At 42.9% G+C, this 11,882-nt stretch overlaps 1 protein-coding gene across 1 annotated transcript; it reads left to right on the top strand.

The window, feature by feature from the left end:
• Positions 1–4,903: 4,903 nt before the first annotated feature.
• Positions 4,904–10,829, top strand: LOC109526627 (keratin, type II cytoskeletal 8-like). Its single transcript, XM_019888019.1, has 8 exons — positions 4,904–5,388; positions 6,642–6,850; positions 7,109–7,169; positions 8,171–8,266; positions 8,399–8,563; positions 8,707–8,832; positions 8,918–9,182; positions 10,047–10,829. The coding sequence occupies exons 1-8, from the start codon at positions 5,002–5,004 to the stop codon at positions 10,301–10,303; spliced, it is 1,566 nt and encodes a 521-aa protein (XP_019743578.1). The 5' UTR covers positions 4,904–5,001; the 3' UTR covers positions 10,304–10,829.
• The last annotated feature ends 1,053 nt before the right edge of the window (positions 10,830–11,882 follow it).

Genomic DNA, 11,882 nt, shown 5'->3' with positions numbered 1-11,882 from the left:
GTCATTTTTTTGTGATGGTCCATTTCAGTGGCTTATCATGCCTCGAAAGTTGAACAAAACTTCTGTGAACTGCCAACCAACTACAATCAAGACCAGCAATTCAACATCAATCGAATATCAAAAGCCATTCTTCAACATCAAATTGACATCAAATTGATGTAATGTGCCCAGCGGGATTTTTTTTTTTTTTTTTAACGCTTGTGATTCGCGTGTTTTGTGAATATTAGAGCTGCTTTTCAATTTCTCTTGTTGTTTCCAAAAATGCTGTGGAAAGCCCATTGTGACGTATCACAAGGAGTCCGACCACTGATCACATTTGCGTGGGTCCGTACTCCTCCACTGTGTGTGTGCGTTGAGGTTAGAGCCGATAGACGGTCACACCCATCAACACACGCCGTCTGTGCCTTGGGCGCACACTCACACACAGCGGCAGCTTGCGACATACTTGACAGAGATTTGGGATGTTTATGGATTGCGAGGGTCAAGGTCCATCTTGTGTCTGTGTATCCGGTCATGTTTCGTGTGGTACACTCCCGATTGCTACTTGACCTCAGTCACAAGAAATCAGCCCTGTGCTTGTGATTAGACAGATGACACACAACCATGGAGACTAACGTAGCCGTTGCAATGAGCGACGGTGGCAACTTTAAATGTGTGCCCTTGCTTTTAATCATCAAATATACTAATAGCCATTCATTTGGGTTTGTATTAGTGCACTCGAGAGAATTTCAGTGCAACCTCTGAGGTTAAGCAATTTGTTCATATCGTCAGGCTCCGATTTGTTTGCTTTAGAAAACAATTGTTGCCAAAGAGCAGTCTGGTGACTTCGTGGTTCGCACGTCCACCTCACATCCGAGAGGTCATGGGTTCGCCATCTGCTCTCTGTCCCATGCTTGCGTGCGTTTTTCTCCAGCTACTCCAGCTTCCTCCCACATTCGATAAACATGCATGTCAGGTTAATGGTATTGAATAATTTGTTGTTTGCTGTGCCGAGCTCCATTTCAATATCTCGATGGCACCTGTAACGTCATGCAGGAGGTTAGTTTTGTGCAAATTGAGATCCAAGCCCCTCACCTCCCCCGGGAAATGTTTGTTGTGCGACCTCAACCTCAAGAGTTTCTTCCGTGAAAGGCAATTGAGGTTTAACCTTTGTACACTTAACAAATGATATTGCTACATAATCGTAATTACAGTACATACAGGACACATTTTTAATATGCCTATATATATATATTATATTTATTGATATAGTTTTTGTTCTTCTACTTTCTCCCTTTCATAATTTTGCTGCTGTAAATTGGGAATTTCTCCATTGTGAGACAAAAAAAGGTTTTCTTATCTTATAAGCTTTGCTAGTGTCATACCAATGGCCTTGGTCGGAGCCACTTGTGGGTCGCTATTTGTACAATACAGTATAAGAAACCTAGTGGAATTATGTATAGCACGCTAGCCACTATATTACATCATGAAGTGAACGTCACAAAAAAATATTTGAACACACATTCCCACATTTCACAAAGATGGCCGCCAAGTGGTTTGAAAAAGCTTAGTTTTGCCAAGTCAATGATGTTTTTGAACGTTAGAGGTAAAACACAATCCAGTATGGAGGCTGGTTGCTCTCCATTTAGTCTTGATTTCAAAACAATGTTTCCTACAGGAAAAACAAGAAGTGCAAATAATCAGTTCTTGGTTTGTATTGTTGCCATCTGAACCCTTTTCATCACATTTTTAATCACCATAATTTTGCTACGTTGTAAACAATAAAGTGTTTTTGAAATGCTGACTTCATGTAACTCTTGGTCTGTATTTTCCTTCTTACAGGAGTATCCCTTTTTCTACAAAAGCCTTGTAAATTCCCTTGCCAATATTAAAAAAAAAAATCTCTTCTATTCTAAATATTCTAATTCTCCAGATTCACTACTCAGCAAAGTGAGGCCTGATAAGACTCAACTCCTGGTTGTGTAATGGAGCATATTGATTCTTCCAAGAGCGGAATCCAACCCTGATTAAATGCGACTACGGTGATTAAAACACACACACACTAAAACATGAAACAGCATTTCACTCGAAATCTGGGAGTCCACATTGGACCAAGTTATGATTCATGAGTGTCTGTTGAATTAGTGAAATTCTTCCGAGCACTGTGAAACAAAAGTTCCTGTTTTTTGTAGATTTGAACAAACCACCCACATGATTCAAAACCGAGTGATTACAATGGTCGCACTGCAGTCATGTGAGTTTCGCACAGCAACTCTTGATTTTTGATTTCTCACTCCCAGTCACATTCACAACAAGGTATCAGCATTGCCACATGTTCATTTTGGGCATTGGCTCCGACCCTTCTTTGCTTTCGCAGCCCTGTGTCGAATGCCTCTGCTCTCATTGGCATCCGCTGCTGTTCAAGGAGGATGGGAGTTTTATTTTTGTACATTTCCATGACGATGATGCCGGCCGAGGGCCAATGGCGGGAAAACAGACTGATAGAAAAAGAAAAAAAAATGGAGGAGTGGGGAAATGGCGGCGGGGCTTGGACTGGTTCATATAAGACATGACTCATCGTGGCGAGGGACCGGGGGAGGGAGGAGAAAGAAGAACGCAGGGCGGGTCGGGGTGGATCATAGCCCAGTGAGAAAAAAAAAGTGAAGTTACTTTGCTGGAAGTTATGAGTGATATACTGCAAGCATGCAAGACTTAGAAATCAGTCACCATCATAGAATATGCTGTGTGAATTAATTAAACAATATGTCGCGGTGTAGACGTGCCCGTCATCATAATGAGAACAGTTTTAATAACAACTAGCTAAATAAGGAAAGTGAAGAGTTTGATGCAGTACATTTTTAATCTATAATATATAACTACAAGGGTAGTTAGGTCTTTAGATTAATATTGCTGAACAGAAAAAAAGTGTTATGATTGATAGTGTCTCACTTCCCAGCAAAGGTGACATTTCTGTATTGAAAGCTGAATTCAATTTCTCAATATTCTTGTTCAAAATGGTAAAATGTTTAGTATTCAGTGAAAGAGTTTGCCTAAAAGTGTTTCATGATGCTGGATGGACTCGTTTTTATGCTGATTTTTTTTTTTTTAATGCGCTGTAGGTCTGAATTAAATCTATTGTTTTTATCTTTAAGAGACCTCTTTTAAAACGAGCTAATTTTGTGGCCAATAAGCAAAGGATGAGAACTTATTATGTTACAATTTGAATTATGTCGCAAAGGGAATGCAGATGTATTACAGGAGTGGAGTGTAACGTGACATTGACATAACCACTGGGCTGTTGTTTTTAATAGCTTTTTAACTATACAGAGCGCTCCATGCTAAATTATATTCTGTTGTCTACCATGCTCCATGTCCAACGGGTAATCAAAACCGGCTGGTTCACAGCTCACCTGGTGTGCATTTGCTCAGCGTGCTATTGAGAACTTGACCGTAATAACCAAAGAATCTTGAGCTCTAAAGCCTCCAAAAACTGCTATCACCACTGTGAAATATCAACCCGAAGGATACCACAGAGGTCATGGATGTTATTTGACAGCAAGTAGAAGGTGCGGACCTCGCCAAAGCTAACAGGTCCACTCTTAGGTCAACTTTTAGTAGAATCCACTCTAAATCTTCATCATCAATAGAAAGCATCACTGCAAATATTCTTTCATTCTTATAAGAAAGGTCATTGCTATGGGAATGTGAAAACATGCTTCATCATCATGAAAGTTTTGAAAAGTGAACATAAGATCAAAGCGCATTTGGAAAGTGGGTGTAATTTTCAGGTTAACTTTGTCAGCATTGTGATTCTTGCTAGTATCAACTGAATAACTTTATTTTCATTATTTTTTTTTGTCCAGGAGCTTTGTTGTAACATTCATCCCAAAACATGGATCAGATTCAACAAGACAAGATAATGAAAATCTTGACACCAAATGCTGGAAAGTGGTTGTGGCAGTGCGGTGAGTGTTAGCGTTAGCATGAACCGCTAGCTAGCCATGGCTTTTAAGTTTCGCTTCATCACTCTTTATATATAATAGTAGGGCATTTTCTTCATTTTATATTTAACATGTTTTTATAGATAGATGACAACTAATGAAAAAAAAAAACCTGTTTCAGCTGAGTTGTGTTCTTTTAACGTGACTATTAACTAAATTACTGTGTATTGATGAGAAAAAAAAATACAAAGGGAGGAAATAAGACAGAAAAGTTGGCTTAAATGTGAAAAAAAAAATTACCCTTCCTTTAACTTACAGCTAATTGCTGGATGCTTATAGTTGTAGATTTTAATTGCTGAGGCATTGTATTAATCTGTCAGAAATGAGCGCTATTATTCTTTTGAGGAAGTCAATGAAAAAGAATTGCTGGGAGCTACCACTGAAAAACCTGTCTTGCGGTTTACTTCGACATGTAAAACAAGTGCTGTCATATTGAAATGCATGTTCACTTGTGAAGAGTCCCGAGAGTAAAAAGTATGCTAATAATAAGTGTAAGCAACTGGCTCGAAAAAAAAAATGCCTGATACCTAAAAATCGGCTCACACCTTGTTACATGCTCCATGCGCTGCATTAACTTTTGTGTGATTCATTCAACCATAGCATCCACCTTACGTCTAGAGTTTGTTTGGGATGCTTTAATCATACTGAAACAGTTTAGACTGCACAAAACAAGCAGAAACAAAGCAATGTGTTGAATTCAAAACATCAAAACGGCTGATAATAAGCTCCAAAATAAAGGTTTTCTCAAACAACATGGAGGCCTGCGAGGAGGTCAGGTAATGGTTTTCAGTGGCTGACAATGTGTCATAGGAGTGTAATATTACAGCCCTGCCTCCAGGCCCTAGCCCAGACCTGCAGCCAATGGCATTTCACCTCAGTCTCCTCCCACAGCAACAAGCGCTTTAAAACTCCTCACTAGTCCCATCTCTTCCTATCCACTCTGGTCTCTCTTCGCTCTGCTGGCCTGCCTGCCTCGTCAACCTTCACCCAAAAAGCAAAAAAAAAACCCCTTAAGCTCACAATGGCAGCCAGTTACAAGGCCACCTCATACACCGTGAAGAGCTCCAGTGCCCCGAGGAGCTTCAGCAGCAGCTCCTACGCCGGAACTGGAGGGCTCACCTCCCGCAAGAGCTACACCGTCAGGAGTTCCTACGGGGGTGGCAAGGGCTTCGGAGGGGGCGGCATCATCAGCTCCAGCGGCTACAGCCTCGGCTCCAGCATGGGTGGAGGCATGGCCTTTGGGGGTGGCATGGGACTCGGCCAAGCACCTCTCACCGCCGTGACTGTGAACAAGAGTCTGCTGGCCCCGCTCAACTTGGCCATTGACCCGACCATCCAGGCTGTCCGTACCCAGGAGAAGGAGCAGATCAAGACCCTCAACAATCGCTTTGCTTCTTTCATTGACAAGGTAAGCGCAACTGTTCAAAAGAGTTGCAGCAGAGTAACGGACACTCATTTGAACCTTCTGTGTGCACATGCAGTCGTTTTAAAACGGTGAGATCCACTCATGCAGAAACTGGCTCCCAAACACACACGACAGCAAGCCAGATAGCAAAGGGCGTGTCAGGCCACGGCACACGTTACCTTGGGATTGGTTTCCTCCCTATAGCTGGGGTGGGGCCCTTTCTTACTTCTCACTGGCCCCCGCCACTGGACTTTAGAACGTAGAGTGCAACTGCCCCCCCTCCCTTCCTCCACACACACCCCATTTTACCTATTGAATCCACGCAACTCTAAGGAACACGTACCCTCCTAAGGCCAGAGCCGTGGGTTAATATTTAAAAAGGCCTGCTGGTTTCATGTTCTGCTCAACAGCAGCTGCGAAGCTGTGTAGTGCGGCAAGCTCAAACATACTTCCTTGTGTAGCAAATCCAAAAGTTATCGTGAAGGCCCAAAATTCTCTGACGTGTGCAAATTAGATTCTCCCGTGGACCCTAATACCAACCAGTTCTGTCACACCTTTATCCTGGTTAAATATTTACCCCCCCCCCTCTCTCATCTGCCAGCAGATGAAACTTTGCTCCAACCCACTTCCCCTGCCTCCCCCCTTCATTTGCCTGCAAAAGGCTTCATTTACAAAAACAGGAAGGCACAGGGGTGATGGGTTAACTCACTCTGTTCCTTCATCACCAGTTTTTTCCAGCTAGACTACCGTCACCCCTGATCCCACACTCTGATCGCCCCCCCCCTTCCCCCTCATCCCGTCGGGATGCATGTTCTACGTCAGGCCTTCCTCTCTAAAAAGGCAACCTGCAAAGCTCCAAAGAAAGATAAGATCAACAAAGACTATAGAAGGCGAACAGGAGGCATGCCGCGGTTGATGGATGTTCAGAGGTGGCAGGAGTATTTATAACATTAGTGATACTCCTCAACATATTTAGTTCAAGCCAGTATCCCCTTTTTATTCATAGAAAAAAAAGAGTGGAAAGCACTCGTCTTTATTCAGCACTCTAAACCATATTTTTTTAAGACCATTAAATCACATGACGATATATTCCATATGTTAGGCTAGTCTCACCCATAAAAATAAATACACAAAAATGAACCATACTCTATGTGTGTTGATCCAAACATACCGTAAATGGTCATCATTAATTAAGTATAAGCTCTTCCTGCTCCACTATTGCATTCATCACGTCTTGGTGTCTTTCCCTTCCTCAGGTGCGCTTCCTGGAGCAGCAGAACAAAATGCTGGAGACCAAGTGGAACCTGCTGCAGGGCCAGACCACCACGCGTTCCAACATCGACGCCATGTTTGAGGCCTACATCACCAACCTGCGCAGACAGCTCGACAGCCTGGGCAATGACAAGATGAAGCTGGAGGCCGACCTGCACAACATGCAAGGCCTGGTAGAGGACTTCAAGAACAAGTGAGTGCCACCATGAAGGGAAAAATATTCATATAGAAGTTCGGGCACATTGCACACAGCAGCGTGAAGATCTTCACAGATCTTCAATGCAAGCACTTGACGTGCTGTTGGTATTCATATTTTCCACAAAGCAGCAGAGTTCCGGGCTCCCAATGGAGCTATTGGGATGATAACTTGCACCACCTAGTGTTACTTTTGTGTATAACTCGCCTGTCAGCCTCTCGTGGATGACTTAGTCGTGCCCTTTTTTGCTGCCAGGTATGAAGATGAGATCAACAAGCGTACAGAGTGTGAGAATGACTTCGTCCTCATTAAGAAGGTCAGTTGGATTCAATTCACTTGAATTTAAAACATCAAACCACACGGAAATTTGACTTGAGGCCCCTTTTATACGTAGCAGATTAAGGAGTAGACAGACTAGACAGAATATAAGAACAAGTGCGACATTGTATTGTGTTGCTGTCGACTGAAAATGATATATTTTTTCTTGGCACTAAATTCTGTGATTTTGTTTTTCATCGTAAAGGGGGGAAAAGGGCAGCGTATTAACCTGGTGGTTAGCATGTCAGTTGGCCTTGGTTTGAATCTTATTTCGGGTGGTGCGTCCATGTTCTCCCTGTGCTTAGGGTACTCTGACTTCTGTCCACATTTAAAAAAAGAAAAAAAAATGAAAACTGAATTTTTCATAGATGTGAATGTGAACGTGATTGGTTATTTTTCTATAAGTGCCTAGCAATTGGATGGCTAATGACAGGGTGGAACCCACTTGTAGCCCAAATTAAGGTTGGATGGGCTCCAGCACTGCTCTTACCCTAATTAGCATAAGTATTTCGGCATGCTGGAGACTATCCTAGCTGTCTTCGGGCAGTAGGCAAGGGGACACCCTGAACTGGTCTTGACAAACAACCATTTGCGCTCACAATCACATCCAGGGACAATTTAGAATGCGCCATTAACCTGTCAGGCATGTTTTTTGGAATGTGGGAGGAAACCGAAGTACCCCGAGAAAACCCACACAGGCACGGGGAGAACATGCAAACTCCAAACAGGAAGGCCGGAGCCAGAATGAAACTCTGGACCTCTTCACTGTGAGGCCGACGCGCTAACCAGTCGACCACCGGGCCGCCTACTACAATAATGTTGCATTTAATTAAATATGAAAGATGAATCATTACCTTACAAAGATGCAAATCTCATGTATTTTCATTTAATTCAACCCTCCATCTTGAAAAAACATCTTCCCACCAATTCTCCAATAACAATGCGTTGTTTAAAATGGTGCATGTCCAAACTGAAAACAATCTCGTATTTTTTTTCTAGGATGTTGATGAGGCCTACATGAATAAGGTTGAGCTGGAGGCTAAGCTGGAAAGTTTGACAGACGAAATCAACTTCCTCCGGTCCATCTATGAGGAGGTATGGTAACAAAAATCTTCACAAGTTGTATTTCTTTAAGCCTTGCCGATGCTTTTCTCAGCACCTGCCACATTAGATGGTATTCCTTAGCAGGGTGGAGTGTAAAACTTTTTTATTTTTGTTCTTATCTAGGAGCTCCGTGAGCTTCAGAGCCAGATCAAGGACACATCAGTCATTGTGGAGATGGACAACAGCCGTAACCTGGACATGGATGCCATCGTAGCAGAAGTGAAGGCTCAGTACGAGGACATTGCCAACCGCACCCGCGCTGAGGCGGAGACTTGGTACAAGACCAAGGTAAAGAGGAACATTTTGGGCTAGTTTCATCGCATTTCATCAATGTCTGGATTAGAGTACCGGTATAACTATAGATTTATATATTTTTTGTCAGCCATGCTCATCCAAAGCTTTTTTCATTTGTTTTGGCGATGTTCCTTTAGTATGAGGAGATGCAGACATCTGCCAACAGATACGGAGATGACCTGAGGGCAACCAGGACAGAGATTGCCGACCTTAACCGCATGATCCAGAGGCTGACATCTGAGATTGACGGCGTTAAGGGACAGGTACGGATGAATCTTCCACATCACACTCGAAACCCGAGTGATCAGAAGAATCACATTCACCCTCATTGTTTTGACCTTCTCCCAGCGTGCCAACCTGGAGGCCCAGATCGCAGAGGCCGAGGAGCGTGGCGAGCTGGCGGTTAAGGACGCCAAGTCCCGCATCAAAGATTTGGAAGACGCCTTGCAGAGAGCCAAGCAGGACATGGCCCGCCAGATCCGCGAGTACCAGGACCTTATGAACGTCAAGCTGGCTCTGGACATCGAGATCGCCACTTACAGGAAGCTGCTGGAGGGCGAGGAGGACAGGCTGGCAAACGGCATCAAGGCCATCAACATCTCCAAACAGAGCAGTAAGTGTCGCTTTGATAGGAAAACAATTTGGTGAGTGGTGATTCACCAGACATTGGGTCGAACACATCATAGGAAAACTTTTGAAATTACTCTTGCATTCTGCTGCTTTGTAATTTGCTATAAAACTTGAGTTGTGTCACTTACATGGTTAATCGGGTTTAGTCAAATATTTTTAGTCAAATATATGAAGTACAGTATGCAGTTGCGTGGCCACTTATTGCCAGACAGAATACACGAGGTGGAGTCAAACAGACATGCACGAAGGGGAAATTTTCCTCAAAACAACACAAAAAGGTTAATAAGTTCATTTGCACCGATTCATCACAAAACTGAATTCATGCTCTGTATTAAATATAAGATGCACATGGGAACAAATGGCCTTCTTAAGGCCACCACGGTCACATTAAATATACCACACACATGACAGATGGTGATTATTAAATGTATTAATGTGTGCAGATTCCTAGAGATGTGTTTTGCTCGTTGAATTTGGCTGTAAAATGTTTTTTTTGTTTTTTTTTTCTGACCACTCAGAGGACTGAAAAATGCTGAGATTCTTGAGGGCCAGCTAGCTGACCCTGTGAGGCAAATTTGATGTCAGACTGGACAAAAAAAAAACAAAAAACAAAAAAGAACATCTAAGATCCACATATATAGATTGGCCTGCTGGAAGCACAGCACAGCTTAGAGAAATACTCCGCAATTAAGAGGGTAGACTGTGGCAAATAAAGTCAAAGCATTTTGTGCACAAATTTAGGTTCGAAATGTAGATCAGTGCTTCTGATCGTATTTTGGAGAGGAAAGAGGCTTTGCTGGGCCTGACCGATCACCACTGACTTTTAACCTTGACTCTGTTTCGACAGCAAGCTACGGCGGCATGGACACTTTGAAGAGCGGCTACTCCACCTCCTACTCCAGCGGTTACACCAGCGGCGGCTACGGCAGCGGCGGCTACGGCGGCAGCAGCTTCAGCAGCGGCAGCTACGGCGGCGGCGCCTACGGCAGCGGCAGCAGCGGCAGCGGCTACAGTACCCAGACCAAGAAGAACGTGGTCATCAAGATGATCGAGACCAAGGACGGCCGAGTGGTGTCTGAGTCCTCCGAGGTCATCGAGGATTGAGCTAGAGTAGTTTCAAGGCAACTCGCCGTGCTCTGACACCCCATTTGCCCACTTCTGGTAGTTTTTACACTTACATTTCAACTCCCCACCTAACTTTTTATCATTAACATGTCTGAAGCTTCACTCTCCCGTACAGCCTTAAACAACAAGCAATAAAGTATCCTTACTCTACCAATTACCTGAAAGGGACCAAAGAATCTGTGTTGTATGTCTGATACTTGAGTGCTGTCTCTGAAAGTGACGTTAAAGTGAAGGCAAATCCGAAATTTGAAGATACTCAACAGCTCCTCCACTCACAAAGGATTGCATCCCCCTCCGGTGAACAGGGGTGTTGTCGAAGGAAACGTGAACGTGCCGAAGTGTCGATGGTCTAACTGATGTCAATAAAATACACGCTACCGTATGTAGTGCCTGTCTTCCCCCGTGCATGTCCTGTAACCGTTTGACCTCCCAGGAGAGCGCCCACACGATAGCGTAGTACCGCGGTGCTGTTTTTGCTACCACACCAAATAAAAACATGTCTCAAAATGCTTGTGTTGGATTCCGTTTCGACAACGCACAGGTGACATGATACAGAATCAAGCATAAATGGAACTCCTTTCCAAAATGCCCAGTGATCATAGTAGCTGTCTGTTGTGCACCAAATTGAGGGAGGTGCAAAATTAATAAATAAGAAGAAAAAAAATAAGTAGTCTATTTCAGAAACAATCATTTTAAACAATAGTCACAGATGTAAAATAAATAAATAAAACAATTTGACAGCTGCAACTGGCACCTTGACACACATCAATACCCTTTCCGTTCCTATTCAATCATCGGATAAAAAAATATTTTGCAACAAAGTGTACTCCAAAACCATGTCTCACGATTACTGCTTATTAACCAATAATTGTTTTTTTTTTTTTCTTATCACACGAGAGGAATTGATGTTGTACTCAACAATAATTTTGAAACGGATTCAGTTAGTGGGCCTCTTTTCCAAAGTAAAAGCAGATGTTTGCAAAGGTCTTATTTTGATTACACACACAAAAAAGATAACCAGTCTAATTTGAAGTTATACACTGGCTCTAAACATTTTCTTATTAAAATTGCTGTTGATGCATTTCATCATCAATTAGATGTTGATTAATCAATTACTTTAAGTACCTCTACTTTCATGGCCAAAGTAGTTTTCAGTGTGTGTGGTTGCATGATTTTGACCAAACCTGTGGTTATATTGCTCAAATAGAGTTACGGCATGACAGTCCACAGATTTTGAAGTACAAAATGTACAGTACAGTGCACGATACTGCTTCTAAAGTTAGATGCAGCACAACCTTAACGACTTATGTAATTCTAGAATGGTTTTGGTTTCCATCCTCTGTTTGCCAAGTTGTAAACTTCAAAAGTCGATTTGTGGCTTCAATTCCTGGTGAGAAGCATTCCACAAGCCACTTGCTTTTTATCAGTTGGTTTGTGGGTGGATGGATGTAGTTAAAGAAACTTATACCCTGTATCGTGTACTGGAATAAGTGAATGCGTTTGCCTGTGTGTGTGTGTGTGTGTGTGTGTGTGTGTGTGTGTGTGTGTGGGTGGGTGT

Source organism: Hippocampus comes, unplaced genomic scaffold (genome assembly GCF_001891065.2).
Source record: "Hippocampus comes isolate QL1 unplaced genomic scaffold, H_comes_QL1_v1.1 scaffold14, whole genome shotgun sequence".
NCBI lineage: Eukaryota > Metazoa > Chordata > Actinopteri > Syngnathiformes > Syngnathidae > Hippocampus > Hippocampus comes.
The sequence above is the reverse complement of the archived record's forward strand: the minus strand, read 5'-3'. Positions and strand labels throughout refer to the sequence as shown.

Coding starts and splice junctions, on each gene's coding strand:
- LOC109526627 (XM_019888019.1), top strand. CDS start 5,002: ATGGCAGCCAGTTACAAGGCCACCTCATACACCGTGAAGAGCTCCAGT. Junction 7,170..8,170: donor ACTTCGTCCTCATTAAGAAG/GTCAGTTGGATT, acceptor TTTTTTTTCTAG/GATGTTGATGAGGCCTACAT. Junction 8,564..8,706: donor AGACTTGGTACAAGACCAAG/GTAAAGAGGAAC, acceptor ATGTTCCTTTAG/TATGAGGAGATGCAGACATC.